The sequence below is a fragment of the Drosophila albomicans genome, chromosome 3 (genome assembly GCF_009650485.2).
Source record: "Drosophila albomicans strain 15112-1751.03 chromosome 3, ASM965048v2, whole genome shotgun sequence".
Classification (NCBI taxonomy): Eukaryota; Metazoa; Arthropoda; class Insecta; order Diptera; family Drosophilidae; genus Drosophila; species Drosophila albomicans.
The window spans coordinates 16,156,750-16,178,053 of record NC_047629.2 but is presented as its reverse complement, the minus strand read 5'-3'; the positions used below and the strand labels follow the sequence as shown (position 1 = coordinate 16,178,053).

General features: G+C 39.9%; 1 protein-coding gene across 1 annotated transcript; it reads left to right on the top strand.

The window, feature by feature from the left end:
* Nucleotides 1–5,799: 5,799 nt before the first annotated feature.
* Nucleotides 5,800–19,909, top strand: LOC117566654 (hemicentin-2; the record flags this gene model as incomplete). The annotated part of the gene is made up of 8 exons (XM_034246198.2): nt 5,800–6,226; nt 12,125–12,249; nt 13,029–13,103; nt 14,393–14,560; nt 16,159–16,293; nt 16,494–16,707; nt 17,180–17,291; nt 17,403–19,909. Coding segments are annotated over 8 exons (1,275 nt in total), but the record flags the coding sequence as incomplete, so codon positions are not given.
* Between the last annotated feature and the right edge of the window lie 1,395 nt (nt 19,910–21,304).

Sequence of the window (21,304 nt, the reverse complement as noted above, 5' to 3'; positions counted from 1 at the left end):
TTTGCAACTTGCAAGTTTTTTTTCTACAAGCCTTGTTGTTGTACGCTGCTAACAACTTGGCAGGGATTCATTGCAGCTCACCACACTCACACACATAAACAAGTCACGCACACACACACACACGCCCACACGCAGACAGAAGGAAATGCATATGCGTGAAAGCAGATCATTTAAAGAAGCTTAAGATGTTTCTACGCTGCGTATACTTAACGTGACAAGCACAATTAATAGCAATTATTTGTTGTGCACTGCAGATGAAGCAGCAACTATCCAAGCAACTGTTAAAAGTTGCCTAGAGTAAAATAACTAACTATATAATTTAAAGTAACCAAGAAACGAAATAATATTTCTCAAACTTTTCAATTAAATTAAGAGAAATTATTATATTACTATTAAATCCAGTATTCATAGAGTAGAATTAACGTCATTTTTGATTTGTTTGTTTATGTATCTGCTGTCCGTGTGTATCTCAGAGACTCAGAGACTCAGAGAATTGTTATGTTTACACGCAAATTTTAAATTTTTTGCGATTTTTGGTACATTACTGTATAATAAAGATTACCTATAAATTTTGTAAAGATCAGATCAAAAAGTGTAGAAGTTATTTAAGAAATAATTTGTATGACAAATAATAGGTAGTGTCTTTCTTGCTATTCTTTACAATCTGGAATATATTGTACTCTATAGTATGCTTTTAATGTAGTATTAAATTTTATTGTTAATATTTATTATTTTGTTTTTCTTTCCTTACTATTATTGTATTCGATTGCATTCAATTTAACACATCAATTAAAGCAATTACATTTCATATTTTCTTTTCCAACTAAATACATTTTATAAACTATTCAATTGAAAATCAATAGCATTGTTAGTTTGTTTAATTGGGAGTCGATTTTAATCCTCTTAAAACATTTAGTTCACTTTAAAAGTCCCTGAGCTTGCAACAGTATTACTTACAGCTAAAGAACAAAAAATAAAAATAAAAGTGAAGAAAAGACAATGAAAGTTGCCAAAAGAGGGCAAATAAAAAGCAAGACTTTCTCGCTTCTTTAAATATTAAATTATTGTTCTTTACAAACTGATAGAAAACAAAAGTTGGCAGATTTAAATAGTAAATCATTTTCATGGCTAGATAAACTTAAATCTGAGCAAAAGTTTGCGCTTGTTAACATCCGTTGACAACATGCGTTAAAGTCAATTTGCTGCGCATTGCGGGAGGTTAATGCAAAATGCATGACAATGCTGTACAGAAACAGAACACAATTGCTCAATTATTCAAAATGCGAATAAAAAGTGTGGCCAAAGACTGTAAATAAAAATTGCGCAAATTAAAGTCATTCAAGTGCAGTGCACCGGAAACGGAAATGTGTGCAAAACAATTACGTGCGAGTAAGCAGCAGCAGCAAGAGGAAGCGGGAGATACAGCGAGAGGCAAATGCAAATATCCACCACACACGCAAAGAGAGAGAAGTAAGCGTACACTTATACACCCACACATACACATACATGTGTAGGTACAATCCCATTACAACAGCGAGAACAACAAGAAGCGAAACAACAACTGGTCAGCACTTTAAGTGAATTTATATAATGCGCATTTTTATGCTGGCACTCAAGTGCAATCAAAATGCGTTACGCGCAATTTCCTCTCTTGCAATATGCAAAAGCGCGGGGTGAGGCTTAGGGGTGCATCCACAATATAGGCCACAAAATGGACATTGTTATGGCCTCTGCTTATTTATGGGCCATTGGTTATAGTTGCATTCGTTGCAATCGAAATGCGTTTTGCATTTAACTTATGGCTAATGACAGGGCATTTCACATGACCCAAACATCAAATCTCTCAATGTTATTGCAATTACATGTGTGTGTGTGTGTGTGAGTGTGTAATGCAGCATGGTTATCTAATTGCGTGCATTAGCATGGCTAATTAAAAAGCCAGCCAACACCTGCGGGTTTCAAATTGATAAAACAGTAAAAAGTTCTGTAACAGCATTTAACAATAGAAACTTTCAACTCACTCACATCTGCGGGCTTACCTAACTGCCAAAGTTCTCCCCACACACATACACACACACACGCTCTCATACATACATTGTGGCACAAAATGCCCGTAGCAATTTGCTGCACAACAACAAATGCTTTTAATCAACGAGCATTTGCTGCGAAAGCTGGCGAAATAAATATAAATAAGGCAAAGCTATTTGTTTGGCTTTAGCTAACGACTCCCCAATGCAATTGGGGCATCCATCATACGCACTGTGGTCCAGTTGCCAGACATCGGGACAGACGGACAGACTTATTCGGTTACAGTTACAGTTTCTTATGTGCACGCCAAATGTATCTGCAAATCCCCAAATAAACATTTAAATAATTTACTACGGCCTCTCAATTACTGTCAACAATAATATGGCACACAGTTGCATATGAAATATTTATGACTGTCTTAGTGAGTGTATGCGAATGTTTGTATGTTTGTGTGTGCTGTTACATTTCCGACAGCGACAACGACAACGACAACTACAGCTACGACTAAGGCCCAGGCTCAGTGCATTATGCAACAACAGCTACAGCAACAGCAACATTCGCATGCCATGACAAACAAAAGCTACAAAATGAAGTATGAGGTCAGCATACAACAAAACAAACAAACAACAACAACAACTACAGTAATAAATGAAAAGCGAAATGCAACAACAACAACAAGAGCAACAAAAAGCAGCTGAGGGGACAACAAACAACAAAAGAAAAGCACATGATTGTCGCTTGAAACTTGAGCCACAGCAACTAACCTCATGACATCAGCTTTTTGGTTTTCAACTTATTACAATTTCCATATAACCTCCAACGCGCCCGAGGAGCCTGCAGCTAGGACAGCCAGTCCTGATTCCTCTTACATTCCCCTCCTCCCGTCCGCCTTCTATGCGAGTACGTTCCAGCAAAATGCAAACAAATGTGCATATGCACTGCGAGTACCATGAAAAGAAAGCACAATGAGCACAAGTACAGAAGAAGCAGAAGAACCAGAAAACAGCAGAAGGCGAAAGCGAGGAGAAGGAGAAGTAAGGGGAAAAGCACGCCGGGACAGCAGGCAGCAGGCAGCAAGTAGAAGGCGTTGCAGCAGTGCCAAATGCCATGTCCTTCATAGAGAAAAGAAGAGAGGAAAGTGGAGGACAGAGCGCTTGCCCTTGTCGCCCAGTTCCGGGAGGGCAACGGAGGGTGAGCAACTGCTGTGGGGGTCTTTAAGTTTTATGGCACCATTGTGTCAAGATAATAATATGTACGACTGCGAATATGTCTCTGTGTGTGTATGTGTGTGTGTGTGTGTGTATACGTGACTGCATTTAAGTGCATAGTTGTGTTGTACACAAACACAAAGAGAGCAAGAAATAGAGAGAGAAGTGGGAGAGGGAGACATTAAATAGCATTCCTCTTGCATGACATTTGCCAGCGAATTACTCTAAACTGCAGCATTTGATACGATAGAAGCAAAGTAGCAAACAACTACAAGCACCGCACGATTGCACCACCACCCCCACACCACCTCCGCACCAGCCCAAACCACTGCAATTCGCCATCAGCTGCTTTTATCAATTTAAATGAATTGTACACGAGTGTGTCATAAATTCATGCCGCATGACATTTGCTAATGTTGCCTTTCGGACGCGATGCTTAATTAAATATCACACTATACTTTTACACACACACTCCCTCTCATTTACACATATATATGATATATAATTAAAATGAGAAGTGAACGCAAATTTGCAATTTTAATGTCATAGCTTTATCTGTCTAGTCTAGCCTTCCAAGGGCAGTTAAATTATAATATACTCTCATCGTAAACACCTCCACATGGCAACAATTCGGGGTTCATTGACGTCAGTTGTGTGCGGCTTGAGTCTGCATATAAAATATTAAACGATATATATAAAAAAGAAAACGATGATAGCCGAACTCAGATCAAAATTACGAGTTTGCTGAAAACTTTTGACCAATATTGCTAGTTGTGTTTTTTATGCGTTTAAGCATAAAAAAAAGATTCCCAAAAATACTAAACGCGGTCGAGCGTATGGGCGAATAAATAAAAATTTTATGAAAAACAACTGAACGAACTCCCCGAGCAACTTGAGACTCGTCGAGTGAGCGCAATTGTTGTGTCGTTCATTAGAACGTAGGTCAACACAGCAGAAGGAAAAAAAGATGAAAAAAACAAGAACTGAAGAGCAACTATTTTGCATAAAGTGAGACAAGTCTGTGCTGTCTTTTGTTGACCTATAAATAATGTGACAAATTTGCTGCTACAATAAATAAATGCCATTTTGTATGCAAATGAATGGAAAGCTTACAGCTTCGTATACACAATTAGGTCGACCTCGACTCGACTCGACTCGAGCATTCAATTTGATGTCGATGCTGTGTTGTCCAAGATGTCCAATTACAATACAAATGCTGTTTAGACCAGCTGGCAATTCAATTAATTTCAGCTGACAACAAATCCGCTCAACGGACTCATAAACCGACTGGGGAAAATGTCACAATCACAATCGCAGTCGCAAGTCCTGTTGTCGCATTCGAATTGGGTTAATTGTCAGCTTACAGTCAATGCCCAAACAGCTGGAAACTCTGTCAATAAAAATTTATTGATTTCCATATCAAAAACAAAATTACTATTCTTAGCCCATAGAGCAAAATGTTTCCAGAAAAATAAAACAAGAAAGGAAATAAATTCTGAGTTGCAGTCAAAAAGAACTGTATTTATGCCAATTAAACCAATTTGAGCAAAGAAGCATTAAAATCCTTTCATTGTTCGGTAGTTCGCAAATAAAATATTATTTAATTGCAGTTTAATATAAAAGAAATCATTTTATGTGAATTGACAGTTTTTTTCTTTTATTGTTGGAAGCCACAACCTCAATTTCTTAAATTGCAGTTTAATATATTAATACATTTGATATTTAATGTACTTATCGGTGAATTGCTTTATTTTCATTTATTTACAGAAATCGTTAAGAGAGAGCAAAGAAAAGGTCTCCCAGCAGACGGAAGAAGTTGCTGCTTGAAAAGACATTACACATTGAAAGCGATTCATCATCGACGTGACGCGTTTGTTGTTGCTTTTTATGTTGTTGTTGTGGGAGAGAAACAAAAAAAGCGAGTGAAAGCAAAAAGAGCCACTACAGCAAATTGAATGTAATTTCATAAAAAGCGAGTGTTAATTTTTTGCTGTGCTACACAATAGCAACAGCAACAGTAGCAAAAGTAGCAACAGTAGCAGAAGGAGCAACGGCAGCAGCCACATTGCCACAATAGCAACAATACATACTCGTGGCTTAATGTGCTAATGCGCAGTGACATGAAAAATGATGGAGAACATGCAAGTTTTGCCCTGTCGCCCAACAGCAGTAGCAAAAGGAACAAACTAGCCAACTTATAGCAAAAGAAAAACGGCAGAAAGAGGCGAACAACAAGCTGCAAATTTGATACATATAGAAAAGTCTTTTCGTAGTGTGTTGGTATCGTTGTCACGGCTGCCATAGAAAACGAGCACAACTGGCAACTTGGCAATAGTGGCAATAGTGACAACAGCAGCAACAGCAACAACAACAACACGATACACATTGACAAGCGACAACAAAGCAACACAAAAATAAAGAGAAGGCTGCGCTGCACATCGAAGTAGAAGTAGCAACAGCAACAATAACAACAGCAACTGTAACATCAACAGCATCATTTATCAGCGCATCAGCCAGACAAGCAGGCATAGCATATGTGTGTTAGGGTGTTGTGGTATTGTGAACGCCATTGCTGAAAGGAAACAGCGCGTTCATTCAAAAAGCCATTAACCCTAATAAGCAGGCAACACAACAGCAACAGCAACAACAGCAACTAGAAAAGGAGCAACTGCAGCACTCAACAGCAGCAGCAGCAACATCATCAGAACGCTACGCATCGCATGGCATCGATGTGCCATTGTCTGCTCCAGTTGTTGTTGTAGTTGAAGACGCCAGCCACAACAACAAAAGTAGAGGGAGTCGCAATCGCCCCGCTCCCAGCGCAAAAGGAGTTGAAGTTGCTTCAACACGTAAACAGAGAGGGTTGCCACAAATGTTGCTGCCACGGCTGCTGCGACAGCGGCTGCTGCATGTGCCGCTGCATTTAATGGAACTGCGAATATTGCTGCTCTGCCTGCCAACGCTGTTGCTGGCCACCACATTGGAGCCAGGTAAGCGTTAACAATTCAGAAGAATATTATCGACAACAACAAGCTGTTATTTAATTAATCCCAGCAATTGCTGGGGGAGTGTTCGGTTTTAGTGCCCTCGCAATTGAATTGAAAATAGCAAATGAAATTTTCACGCGCCCCCTAAAAGTATGCAGCAGTTTATTTTGTTATTTGCATTCAACGATCTCTTCGTTTGTTGAAATAAATAAACTGAACACCCTTAGGGCCTACCGCGCCGGGGCGCACAATTAAAGGCCTAATCCCAGACATTAAGGAGGGAGGCTGTGCGCTGGTAGCAACTTTACCAATTTACGGATTTATTATGCTAGAACATTTTATTATGCTGGCAGCGCGTTAAATTCCAGTCTACTTCAGCGCTAAGTATCCACCTGCGGCTACAACTTTCACTCAAAATTTACGTATTTATATTAATAGGAAGCGCTACGTTGCGACGTTGCGACGTTGCGACGCTGCGACGCTGCGGCGACGAAGACGTTGAAATATTATAGAATACTTTAATGTTTGCCATTCATTTTGCAAATGGAATGCGCACGCAAACAGCTAAAAACGAACAGACTGACTGACAGACAGACGCACGGACATTGAGAGACATTGAGAACGAACAGAGAGAGAGACAGGCAGCCTCTGGGAACTCAAGTGGCTCCATTTCAGTTTTGTTGAGTTTCCGTTTTCGTTTCGTTTCATTTTTCGAGTATCTTTTATATTTGGGAACACACAAAACGAAAAAAAGAAAAGTTTTTTAGCATTTTATGTGGGCAAAGCTGGCTCCAAACAATGCAGGTAAACATTTTAAAGCCGCAACGGCAATTGCTTGGCAAACAATTATTAATTTTTCATCAGAGTTCGCAGCTTTTCTCTCGCACAGAGCACTCAGCTCCCCAGCTCACAGTTCGGTGCTCGCGGCATTGCACAGTTTTTGACCTTCCGCTAATTTGCTTTAAATGGACGAAGGCGCCTAAAAGCATTGGCACACCCAAACGCTTTTGTTTATCGTGTGAATGTGTGTGTTAGTTGGTGTGCGAGTGCGAGTGTGAGTCTGGGTATGAGAGTGCTCTACGGCGTCACGTATACGCATCGTTAGCCTCTCTAAGTTATGGCCGACACGTAACATTCACAAATAATAAGGATAATGAAAAATACACAGGGGAGAGATTAGCGTTAAGGGCGACCCGCCATTTCTTGTTGTTTTTGTTGTTGTCGGTGGTGCTACTGTGTTCCTGTTGCCCTTGTGGCTTTGGTTTTGACCTAAAAGCCCCCCACCAGGGCGGGGTGTAAGAGTGTGTTGCCACTTCTTCATTTTTTGTTCTCTGTTTTAGTTGTTGGCTGGCCAAACGCGTTACGCATAAATTATCAACGTAGCTACGGCGACACCTTATCGGGTCGCGGGCCGCTCATTACGCAGCCTCCGGGAACTGGCAACTGAGAACTGTGAACTGCGTGCTCGGCGAGTGAGTGCAACTCGCGTGACAGCGCAGAAATTGAAAATTTATTGCCACGCCTTGTGGCCTGAAAAATCTGTACAAAAACAGTGACACAAACAGCAAAAAGTAAAAAAGACAAAAAAAAAAACGAAACGAGTGAAAGAAAACTTTTTAAATTGACTTTTAAAGTGCGTTTGCGAGTTATGCAAATAATTCTTAGAATGAAATCAAAAGCGCGGCAAAGGCCAAATATGTAACTTTCATTTAACAAAAAAAAAAGCCAAGAGTTTGACTTCACTTTCGCAAATATTTTTGCTGGAAAAAATATCGAGCGCAGGCTTTTGCGCCCCACAAAAAATAAAAACACACAGCATATAAAAAAGAGTAAAGTCAGCTAAGCACTCTCCAGCTGACAGGCAACAAGAACTATTGCGAAAACACACGTGTCAACTTCTCTGTGCTTACCTCGGTCTGTCTCACAGTCTCACTGTCTTTCTGTCAGTCTCTCTGCATATTTGCGCCAAGGTCGCAAGGGCGGCTTCACACGCACACTACACACACACACAATAGAGATACACAAATACAGACACACACGCTTGTACAAATAAACAACTCGCATTTGCAATATTTTGTTTTGTTTTTTTTTTCGCTTTCTTTTTTTTCGTGCTCTTTCGCCCTTTGGCTTTCGCTCGTATTTACACTCGTGCTCATGTTTCAAGTGCAAATGAGTTTGCCTTTCCTGCTTCAGCCGAGCGAGATGCTCTTCTAATGCGTCGTAAAATTTCAGCTATTTTGCAAATTTTCTTAGTGGTTTTAATATTAAGCTCATGGCATTTGTAACGCTAGACGCGCGATCTTTAGCTTACGGGGTTGAGCTCAGGTTATAACCAAGCAAAGCACAGGCGACGATGACAGCGACGGAGACTAAGGTAGAATGAGGCAACAGCAGCCAAGCAAGCAAGCAGCTAAGGCAAGCATCAGGCAGGCAGCTTAAAAACTGCTAAGCACTTTGGCCACGCTGCCAAAGAAGCGTCGACTTAAGCAGCTTTCGAGCTTAGCCTGGCGGCAGACAACGCCAACATATTGGCAGCGCATTAAAATATTACGCATACGCCATGGGGTGTCAATGGGTTGTGGAGTGGAGAGTAGACAAAGACTCTGGCACAAGTCTGTGAGCAAGTAAAGTGAAAAAGTGTTTTGCGGACAAGTAAAAGACAGATAAATTAACATGACAAGTGCGCAGCAGGTCGACAACAACAACAGCAACAAAAAGAACAACAGCGACAACAACGTTATCAGCAGCCATAGAGCCTGAAGCCATGTGGCTATGTGTCGTGTCAAGGGGCCATACAACTTAAACGCTCGCAAGATTGACAAGAAATATTTATTATTAATAATAAACATGCAAGCCACGCCACTCGCACTTGCTGACTTCATTATTTATCGCTTTTTACTAGCCCCAGCCAAGAATGAGAAGCTCTCGAGGCTGCCGAGTGTGAGAATGTGGGTGGGAAATTAAATGAAAAACGAAAAGCGGCTTTAACAATATTTTCGCTTTTTTTTTCTTCTTTCGGCTTTGGCTATATTTTTGCAAGACATCCGGTTTGCGCGGTTGCGGGTGGCCAGCCAGCCAGCCAGCTAGTCGACTGTAGGGCGTCACTGGGCGGTCACCAGTTTCTATTGCTTTTTGCACAAGTTTTATTACTGTTGCCTACTTTCAGGCATAATATAATTCACACGCCTAAGCCGCTGGCAACTGACATGCGCACGTAGAAAAGCAAGCGGCCAAAACGCTGAGAGAAAACGAAACGAGCGACGCGTTGAAATACGCGACTTTAGCCATTTTATTAGTTGTGCGTGTTTTTTTACTATTATCGCATTTAGACTCACACACACACACACGCACACATACACATTCGTGTATGGCTCATAGTGAGGCAGGCACTTGACCTTAGACGCTGCGTTGGGCGGGGCAAACGTTGGCTTTTGTGTTTGTATTTGTGTTTTTGTCTGAGCATTTACATTCCTCTTAACATGCGCAATATATTTTGACTTGTCAGTTAGCCAAGTGTGCGAGTGTGTGTGCGGCATGTGTGTGTGTGTGTGTGTGTGTCTGTTGCTGTCATGCATACAAATGCAAAAGATAAAGAATTTATATTTTTGGCTCCACACACATAACATCAGAGTTAAACTCATATGTATGCGAGTATATATTTATTTATACATATTTTTCTTTCTTCTTCGTTTGTGTTGGTTTCTATTTGTTTTGTTGACCACAGAAAAATCGACCTGACCCATCATAAAGCGGCCAAGTGGTTGAGTGGCCGCCTTTTGTTGTGCTGTTGGCATATTTTGTGTGTGTTGTTATTAATGGCGCGTTATTATTGTCTGCATGCTTTTAATATCGAATACGAAGCACAGACACACGAATCTCGGTGAATTTAAACTCAATGCAGCGTGACCAAAAACTTTGACGTCAGAGCGCAAATCAGGCGCATAAATTACACGGCACTAACAAAGGACAATGCGCATGTACTCAACAAACACAAACACAAATCCAAAAAAAAAAATACATTTTCAATAACAAATACAAGTGCAGAGGCGTTAACACAGACAGAACTCTCACACACACACGCGGAAGCAAGTATGAGGTTTTTTGGTAGCATGCGAGTGGAGTTTGTAGGGATTCGAATTGCATACGCATGCCTAAAGTATGAACTATAAAAATTTACGGGGCAATAAAAGTGCGAGGCAAACTCGCTTCGCTGTGTTTTATGGCTCACAGGAAATCAAGGAGAAGGGAATGGAGAGACAGAGAGAGACGCAGACACTAGAAGACGGGAGTAGAGTAGTTGGCTGTAGACACTGCGCATTTTCTGTTTCTACTTACTTCGATTTTTCACACAACAAATTGCCCTAGGGTAGGGCAAAAGCAAGTATGTGTGTGTGTGTGTGTGTGTGTGTGAAAGGGGATGACGCTCAAGGCCAAGCTCATGTGTTGGCTGCTTGAAAGTTTTCCTGCATTACGCACCGCTGATTGATTGATTGATTAAATTCCGTTTTACAGCTCACAGCTGCACGCTGTCTCGCTCCCCTCCACAACATTGAGTTAATAATAGTAGCACACCACACGGCAGCCCTTCGGTTAGCCATATTCCAGCTGCTTGAGCACGCAGCGCATTAAAAAATATATATGCACGTATATATTACTCTACACTTGTAGTATTTAAAGCTAAAGACGGCGTAAATTTAATTTTGAGCTTCAGGGCTGGCGGCCACTCTTAGCCACTCTTGTTGCTCAGTTGCCAGGGCAATCAAAGTTTGCTAATTAACGTACACATCGACTTCAGAATTTAAGTTGCCTGATTAAAATTAGCATGGGGCGTATACTTAATAAATTTCTATCCTGGCCCTTGGCGTTGTAATTTTAAACTAATGGCTAGCACAGCGGTCGTCCACTCAGTTCTTGAGTGGTTAACAACTTTTCTCGGCTAGCAGATACCTTCTCTTTAGAGCCTAGAAGTAACTTCCGTTCTTAGTTAGCTTTGCTTTGTCTACATTTCAATCAAGCTAATCGAACATCGATTTGATTTGCTCTTTGATATTAAGCAAGGCGTGTCATTTTGTGGTTACTTTTGCTCACACAAAATTGTATGTTTGCTTTATTTTTTATTGATTTTAATTAGAAAAGCCGTGCCCAAATATTACGCACCCAAAAGCAATTCCCCAAGCTCAACAGGATTCTCGCCTCTCAAGATTCCCACTTTATGACCACAATTTCAATGTAATAACAATTTATTTTGAAGAAACAAACATAAAAATGCTATGGCAACCTCCCATGGGGAAGCATTTCTGTTGAAAAAATGTAGAAACTTTTGAGCAACAAACTCATTGTTAAATCAAATAAAATTATTAATTAAAAGCCCAAGTTCGCACGAACTCAGTTGATGTAATTATAGGAGTACTCGATGTTGCGTGATCAACAAAATAACCGAGGACAATGAGCAGCATTTTGTCTTTACTTTATTGTAAGGTTAACCATGTGAGCGAGTGTGACTGTGTGTGTGACAAGTGAAATCAATAAATGCCATGTTGAGGGAATAATCGTAAATAACACGCTGAGTTTGGGATGTCAATCAAATGCTTTATTATTTCAACAGTATCGAGTTCTTCGAACAAGGGGCAGCAGGTGAACAGTTGAACGTCGAACACGGATATTTGGCAATGCAATTGCGAACTTTACAAATGGTTAGATACGATTTATTGTGCCTGCATCGACTGATTGCATTGGCCATCTTAAACGCCAATTCAAACTGGAAACTCAAACCCTATCTTAAACTCAATACACAGCTGAGTGCATTGAGTGACCTTTAACGCAATTTGTAGCTTGCAGCTTATTTGTCCATTCTCTTGTCGTTGTCTTATGTTCGCTTTGTCTTTGTCTCTTTGATTGCAGACCAAAAGTCAATACTCACAGATAACGATTGGAAGAAGCTATGGATGCGCGGCGGTATAAATGCCGACTCAAAATTGGATAATAATCTCGACTCCAGCGACAGCCCCATGTTCGAGGACAGTGAGGTAAGTCGACGCCCATCGTGACAGATTGCTCAAACAGACTACAGAGGAGCTGAGGACTGCTGGTTGTTGCATCAATGAAGTGCATTCAAGTGTATTTTAAATTCAAATTGAATTGACTTCAAAGCAGCCGTCGCAGCTTGTCGATTTCATTGTCGCACTTTACTTAGCAGCATTGCTGCAACTACGTGTGCCAAGAGAGCACTTTAGAGTGTCCAGCCAAAGACCGAAGGACATTCTTAGTTGTAAAGAGAATACAAACTTTTAGTTTATCAATATGTTAATTTGATGGGCACCCAAAATCGAGAAACGACAAAACGAAAAACGCCCGAAGGACATGCAAATAGTGGGCCAGGATAATGCTAATTACCATACAACATAAGGACGAGCCAAGTGTAATTAATCGTTAGTGCTTATTTATATTTCATTCGTCCTGGCTTCGGCTTCTGCCACTGCTTCGACTTCGAATCTAATTATCCAAATAGCAGACAGAGGCACGCCACAACCGCAATTGCCTCCCCCCTCGGTGCAGAACGGAGAAGCTATTGCCTCAGATCGAGAATATTCTAATATATATGGTATTGTACATGGCGTCCTCCTCTGGTTGCGCTGACTAATTGTGCGACGTGGCTCGCATTTGGTGTGCATATTCGGTTTCCTTTTGCTATGCTGCTATTATTCTATTCCATTTTTTTGCAGGCAACACATAAAAAATGAACTTTTAACTTTTTGTCTTGTCTTTTCTATCTTCTTTCTCTTTTCATTTCGTTCTCTTCCAACAGCTGATGGCGCATAACACGACCGTCCAGCTTGGTGGCACCGCCTTTCTGGTCTGCAAGGTCTCCGGCGTGGATAGAGTGGGTGTAAATTGGGTTTGTTTTTGTCTCTCTAATTGTGCCGCATAGTGAACGCGGCTTTTCCTCATTCCTTTAGCACTCGCATCTACCATTAAGCGTAGTAATAGTATTCGTTTTCGTATTCGTATTTGTATGCATGCAACAATGGAGCCTCACATCGCATTCCGCTTGCCTGGCAACTGTTTAGTCACTGCGAATTGAATTTATTTCACTTTAGCTAGTACAGCGAAACATACAAACGCAACTCCAGCTGTGCGCAGTTTTAAGTGCATTTCCAGTGCGATTTTCATTTTAATAGCCAGAGCTACAATTTTTAATTATATAGCATTTGAGTTAAATCACTTTGCTTTGGTTTTTGTTGCAGTCCTTGCTTATTTGTAGTTTAGTTTATTTCTTGCGCCAAATGATCGGGGGGGAAGCACGCAAAAGCCCAATTTGTTTGGCCAAGCGATAGAGAGAGAGAGAGAGTTGAGCACGAAATACAAATACGAGCTTAATTTGCAGCTGAAAGCCAGAAAACGTTTTCGGCATGACATTGTGTACGCTTTTGTTTGACATTCAGCGTTTGCTAACAAGCAATTAAATGCTCAAAATGTGACACGCAACAGCAACGGACGAGGTCATAATTGGGCCAGGCATGTGCCAAAATATCAATTAATCAAAAGCCGAGAGACCAAAGAACATCTGCATAGCAATTCTCTTCATTAGTTCATCTCATTGCAATAGTGCAAACACAACACACGACACTAACTATATTTCATTCAATGCAATTCGACACCAAAACACCAACATTCATTCATTCAAAGGGGTCAACGGTCAACGGTAAACGGTGGATTCCTATTAAAATGCAATTAAATAAGAACTTATTTCGACCTTAACACGCCGTAACATGACCGTATCGTAGTTTTACTCTGCGACATTTTAATTTATTTCTATAATATGCTCATAGTTTTGGATGTGTGTGTTCAGCGCCTGTTGAAGTGCTTTTTATAATCACACTTTTGTTATAAAATCGCGGCCATTGGATGACAATATGTTTCGCTAATTGCATGCACTTGTTCTACATACCATAATATAATATGAGCGTGTGTGAGTTGAGTTAAACTTTTTTGTATTGCATACTTTTGTGCGCTATCGCAATTAACATTTCATTCCCGTTTGCCTGTGTTTGCATGTTAAAAAGCATGTATTCTCTTTAGGCAGTGCCTGAAATCGATAATACATTATATGTGTACACTGCTTCTGTATTTTTGTATTTCATTATTTTATATGTATATACCTTGCAACAGAATCAAATTTCTTGGATACGCCGACGGGACTGGCATATATTATCCTCCGGCGCCCAGCTCTATACAAACGATGAGCGTTTCGCGATACTGCACACGCCCGGCTCCAACATGTGGACGCTGCAGATAAAGTTTGTGCAGCGCCGGGATCACGGCATGTACGAGTGCCAGGTGAGTTCACCTCAAAAAGGGATTGGGACTGGGAATGGGAAAGGGTATGGATAAGAGGAAAAAGGAATGGGAGTGAGAAGAGAAGAGAAAGGGGAAGGTGGGCAATTCCATATTTTATGCATGCAATGCAGTTGAAATGAACTAAAGTGCATTTGCATATGCTACGTTTTGGGGCGCGTCTCCCTGGCCCCCTTTTGTATATGCGTCGTATACGCAATATTGAGGTTTTTGGGGCTTACGGTTTCGCTGATTTCACATCACTGTCGATTTTTACACGGTGCATGATTTAATTGTAATATGCAAATGCACTCTTTTACTCCACATACATATGTATGTACATGAATGTATATGTATATGTATGCAAAGGCATCGATTTAAGCCAAATGCTCGGCGTCTGCGCGCATCTCCTGCATGCTTCTTGTGCCGTGCCGTGTGTCACATGTTCGCTGACTTTGACAGGCTAGCCGGCCAGCCGAAACCATGTGGCTGTCAAGCGCAGACGCCAAGGCTGCCAGATAAACTGGACATTGACAAATTTAGCCAGTGACTTGCACACACACGCCCCAGTTACTAAGGATGTGTGTGTGTGTTCGAGTCTGTGCTGACATGCATCCCAAGTAATGCAAAAGTAACCCAACAGACAACAGGCAAAGCCGAAAGTCATGCTGCTATATGTTACGTTTGGCATGAGTTTTGGGGCGTATGTTGAACAACAACAGCAGCACACAAAAAAAAATGAAATGGAGAAATGAAAAGAAAACAATCAAGCTACGACAGCAACAAGACGAAAGACGGAAGCAGTCAGCAGACAACTAACCGAAAAGCAACAAAGTTGCAGAAACGCCTGAAATGGACACTTGACAGTAACTCTGTTTGTGCAGCAGCAGCATCAGGACAAGTGCTACTCCGGCCAGTCACTAAGACAACTGGAACTGCAGCTGGCTGGGATTCATACTTACAAGCTGAGCAACTGAGCAGCCGAGCGAACGGTGCGGATAAGCTGTAGCTGCAGCTTCGAAAAACGTAGCTTCAATTTCAAAATTGTTTGCATGCAATTTCAATATGGAGAGTCCACATGCCAGCCAACGCTATATGAAGTCAGTCAGTGTCTGACCGACAGTCGGACTCCGGCTACGAGCACTGCATGCAAATATGCCAAAATGATTATTTTTCCTTTTGGATTGCAGTTGCAATTGCTGTTCTCCGTCGTCTGTTGCTGCTGTTGCTCCTGCTGCTACTGCCTGCCGGATATTTCGAAGAGAAACGTGTAGGAAACGCCGAGCACTTTTCCACTTATATAGAAAATACTCGTTTTTGTTTCATTTTGCGTGCCAAATTGAAATTGTTTGATTTGCATTTCAATGAGTGCAACATTTCTGGCAGTCGAAACGTTGCTAGATGTCTGGGAAGGGGAATAAACTATACTATATAATACGAAGAGTAGCAGCAGCAAGTTTACTGATGCATTAACAATTTAGTTGATTACGACGCATGCTTTAAACGAATGCGAGAATGAATCAACTTCAAAATTGTACTTGAACTTCACAATTCGATACTCAATTGCTGAATTTGCTCTTCTGCTTTCTTTGTCAACACAGGTCTCGACACCAACTGGCATCATTTCTCACTTTGTGAATCTTCAAGTGGTTGTGCCCGAAGCCTTCATACTTGGCTCCGGTGAACTGCATGTCGACATGGGCTCAACAATCAATTTGGTTTGCATTATTGAGAAGGTAAGTAACAAAAAACGAAAACAAAAAAATAACAGTTGTTGCATGCCACAATTGAATCAGTGCCGCAGCTGCAGCACAGTTATGAAAGCAATTTGCATTTAAACTCATACACCGCGTATGCGTGATATTTGCATCTCATTTATGCTATCCCCTTTTCGTTTTTCTTTTTTCTTCACCCGTTTCCATTTCCTTTTTGGCAGAGTCCAACACCACCGCAGTACGTGTACTGGCAGAAAAACGACCGTCTCATCAACTACTATGACTCCAGGCGGGACATCTCTATCGAGACCACACCGGGGCCGCGCACGCAGAGTCGTCTTATCATTCGGGAGCCCCAAATCACCGACTCCGGCAACTACACCTGCTCTGCCAGCAACACCGAGCCAGCTAGCATTTATGTCTTTGTATCAAAAGGTGAGCACAGACTGAATCTTGGGCGGATTAAACAGCTGCTGCAACTTTTGCATTAGCGCGCAAATTGCAAAGAAAACTCTAGGTTACCAACTTGCCATTCGATGATGACAACGCGCGGCGGAGGGTCAACGCGATGCGATGCGCGGAGAGTATGAGGGGAAAGGGCGACAACGAGGGCGTTACAGTTGCATGCAATTTGCATGGCTACCTCGCGGCCAAATTGAATTTCTTGTGATTTTAGCATTTAAATAGCCATCCCGCGCACTTGATGCCAACGATAAGAAGTGTAAATGAAAATATGCAAATTGCGTAAGCGGCGCAACGCCTGCAGCTTATTAAAATGATAATGAAAATGCGCGTTGCACTCGCCCTCGCTGCTGTCCCCTCGCTCGTCGCGCATCGCCCGTTCTATACAAATTCTATTGCAAATTTATATATATACTTTTCTATTTATATTCGCTGTCACTTGCAGGCGACAATATGGCGGCAATCTCACGTCGCAAAACCTCCTCGGCCGATCGCATTACGCACATATTTAGGTCGATGCTGGCGCCCTGTCTCCTGCTAAACACGGTCGTTGTGAGGTAAGTGCCCCGCTCCCCTCCAACTCTTTATTCCCCTCTAAAGTTGCAATCATAACTTTACTGTTAACGTAAATGGTTTTCTTGGTTTTCTTTTGTAATTTCCTGCTGCAGACGCATTTTCTTGACCTAAGCAACTTAAATCAGATACAAAATCATGGCGCAAGCGAAACAAAAATGGAAATTTAGTAAAGTACTCATATGATGATAACAACACAACAAAATCCTATTTAAGCTATTTCAATGTTAGAATTTAAATAAAATAAAATCCAAGAAAAAATTAAATATATTACCTATACATACAAATAAATAATTTATTTAAAGAAAAGAACAAAAATCGACATTTAAAAAAAAAAGAAATAAAAATCTAGCGTAAATCTTAGACTAAGCTCAATAGAAACTGTGTAAAAATCAACATAAATCGAATCACAATCTATTCAGACTTAGATTCAATGTATGTGTGTGTGTATGCAAGGCATTTACAACAACAACAAAAGATGAAAAAAGTATGAAAAACAATAAAATGTTTAGATACTCGTAAATATAAGTTTAAGTTGAGTTTTTAGTAATCGTTTTACATAATTGTGTACAGTTTTTTAATCACCCTCAAATTTGTAATTCAAGGTAAATTCATTTCTCCAGAGTTTCATTTAAAGTTAGTTTATGGCTTTTAAATTCGTTAGCTTATACATAGTTAATGCTTTGCCTTGCCAACAAAACAACAACAATCATTGGCCATTCTCTGCAACAAATTGTTTTGGAAATCAATATGTTTTGTTGGGTCTTAAGCAAATGTTTGCATCGCTGACAGATATAATCTCAATGGATCAAACTTGCGACCGCATACAGAATAATTATATATATAATCGAGATAAGAACATTTTGCATAAGTAGCCAATTTCAGTCCATACCAATCGTTATTGCAACTGTTACCAATTATCAATTGAATAAACCCAAAGTCTATATAACAACAAAACAAAAAGAGAGCAAAAGCCAACACAAAATAAAAAAAAATTATAGTAATTAATTGCGTTATTAAGTTTGTAAATAAATTGTATTGCAAATGGCATGGCACACACGAAAAACACTGAAAAAAGAGAGAAATTATTCATTGTAAGTGTAAATACATAAAACCAAAAAAAAAAAGCATTCTAGCACAACAACAAGCAAAACAGACACAAAGAACTGAATGGGGGAAAAAGAAAGGACAGCAGCTGTGCGTGAATAAGGGTATTCGGAGTGCGGGCAGCTGTCATTTGCATGTTGTAATAAATTGCCCAAATCTGAAACATTAAGAGCCGAACAGACACACAGACAGATCGTAGCTATAGCCATGAAACTAGCCATAAGTTTCAGCAAATCAGCCAAAACCGAAAATCAGAGAATCAGACAGACATGCGAAGAGGCTTACTTTAGATGTTGCTGCTTGGAACGAACTAGTAAAATTGAATCATTTAGAAACCGTAAGCTATAGAGACGCAAGTTCGATATAATTCTAATCAAATTGAAGGTTCAGACATTTTTAGATACCAGGATGACGTTTCCTAACTTCCTTCACGACAAAACACCTGAAGATTAGACAAAATCATCTATGTAATCCAACATGTACAACTTTTCGACTGTTTTTCATAAGCATTAACATCCATATAAGCATACAAAAGAAAATCCAAAATAATCACATATTTGTGTGTTAAACAGTTTACAAAAAGAAAAAACTCAAAGTAAATAAATAATTAAAAACCAAAAAACAATAAGTACATTTACATAAAGAAAAAAGAAAAAAAAAAACTCTACTAAAGACCCATAATAAACAACTGTTAAAAATTTCATGATATTTGAATAGATTCATTAGTGTGAAAAGCAGAATACGAAAAAATAATATTACTAATAATAGTAAACAAAAGTAATAATAATATCAATAATACGAAAATAAAGCCGAAATCATTGCGTAACAAAAAACCAAAAACAAAACACAAATCCAATAATACCAAATGTCAGTTTCATTGATGTGAACGTGTATGTGTACTATGCCTAAAGCCCATTTAAAGCCAGCACTTTTAATTTTATATATAAACAAAAATAAAACTTAAACAGGATACAAAGGACGAAATGAAATGAAATGAATAAATATTCGTTTGGTTTCCACTGTTAAGCATTTCCACTGTAAATATTTTAATTAAAGCATATTGAAATGGCCATTAACTAATTAATGGAAAACATGCAAAATAATAAAGCCAGAAATTAATATAAGTATGTACTTTATCCGAAGCATAACTCAACAACAACAACAACAACCACAGAGAATGAAAACCGGGGGATGAAATCATTAAAAAAAATAAGAGTTTTCAATGTAAATGCTCCTGCGCATAACTGTAAAATTTAACTTTAACAACAATTTCGAATGAATATGAATTTAACAAAATTTAAATTTAACACTTTGTTCACAAACAAATAAGATGAACAAAAAAAAAAAAACAAACATAAAACATGAAACCAAAAAAAACGGAATAGCCATACAATGATTAATTGAGATTGCATTGAAACCAAAACCAATATGGAATGCATTGAAATAAACCAAGTGATTATCATGAGAAATAAATGTAATTTAAATAACTAAAAATAACTGTTCGAGTCTTTCATTAAGTTTTGGGTGGCTGCAATGGGAGCCAAAAAGTAGGCTACAATTTCGTGTCTACTCGGCAGCCAATGCCAATCAGCCAGCTGGCGGCAATTGAGGCTCTCAAAATGACGTCAAATCGACGTCCATTGTGCCACACTTGCGCTATAATTGGACGCCATTGTTGGAGCAAGGCAGACGCACACACCCACACACACACCCAATCGCTGCTATAAGAAGCATATTTCAACTACGCGCCAATTATATTTTGACATTCTTCGCAAAGCTTTGGCAGTTTGCTTTCTGTCAACATTTTTATTCAACGAGCCGCCGTTCATTTCATCAGCAAACATGTTGCACTTAAGCACACACACAGTAAACTCCTCCCTCGATACCCCGAAACTTGGTTGCGCTCCCGCCCTGCCCACATTCAATTCACATTTCTTGAAGTAAAACTTTCGATCGCGTACAAAATCAAATGCATTGAACGCTGCCTCCGCCAAGAAGCAAACTTTTGTGGCCACCAAAGTTTCGGGCAAATCAAATGAACCCCGAGTAAATTTCCCATGCACAAGCGGCAGGCGGAGCCAGCAGCAGCAGCAGCAGGACCAGCAGCAGCAGCAGCCAGCAAAGAGCGTAAAAGTAAAACATTCAACTGCAAAAGTAATGGAGAAATTTCAACAAGAAATTATACTGTACACACACTCTCCTACACACACACACACACACACACAAAACGATGGGCTCTTTGCAACTTGGACATGAAGCGGCCTCTTTCTAGGCAAGAAACTTTATTGAAATACTCTGCAAGTGGATCGTTTGAAATTATTGTTGGACAGCTTACAAATTTATTGAGCAATAATTAAATTGTTTAATTTTCTAGCCAATGTTTCTCTGATAATTTGCACAACTCTATGAAATTTAATTTTATACTTTTTGACCCAACTTATCGAAGAGTATTTACATTTCGACCAGCTACTATTGCTTTTCAATTTCAGTTTAGTTTTCTCCTTATTTTCGCACAAGCAGCCGAAATGGCAAAATTGGCTGTTGACAGCTCCGAGTCGAGTGTGTCGAAATACTTCGACATTTGAGAGATTGAAAACTTTGCGATTTCTATTTTCGATTTGCCGCTTTGATTAAAAAGTTTTTGGCACGTTAACTACTACTGCGAACACGCAAATAGCTGACTAATTTTAGCCGTGTCCTAAATTACCTAAAAATAGCAATCTTATAAGCATTTAAACCACCTGCGTCCGTAGCATTAAAGCCAAGTTGTTGGCAGTTAACTTGTGTACGTCAAAACTCACGCCCACTCGCTTCAATTTGTGGCACATTTTGCAAATTGTAAGTAATCGAATTTTCTAATGCATTAACTTTAATGATATAACATTACGTG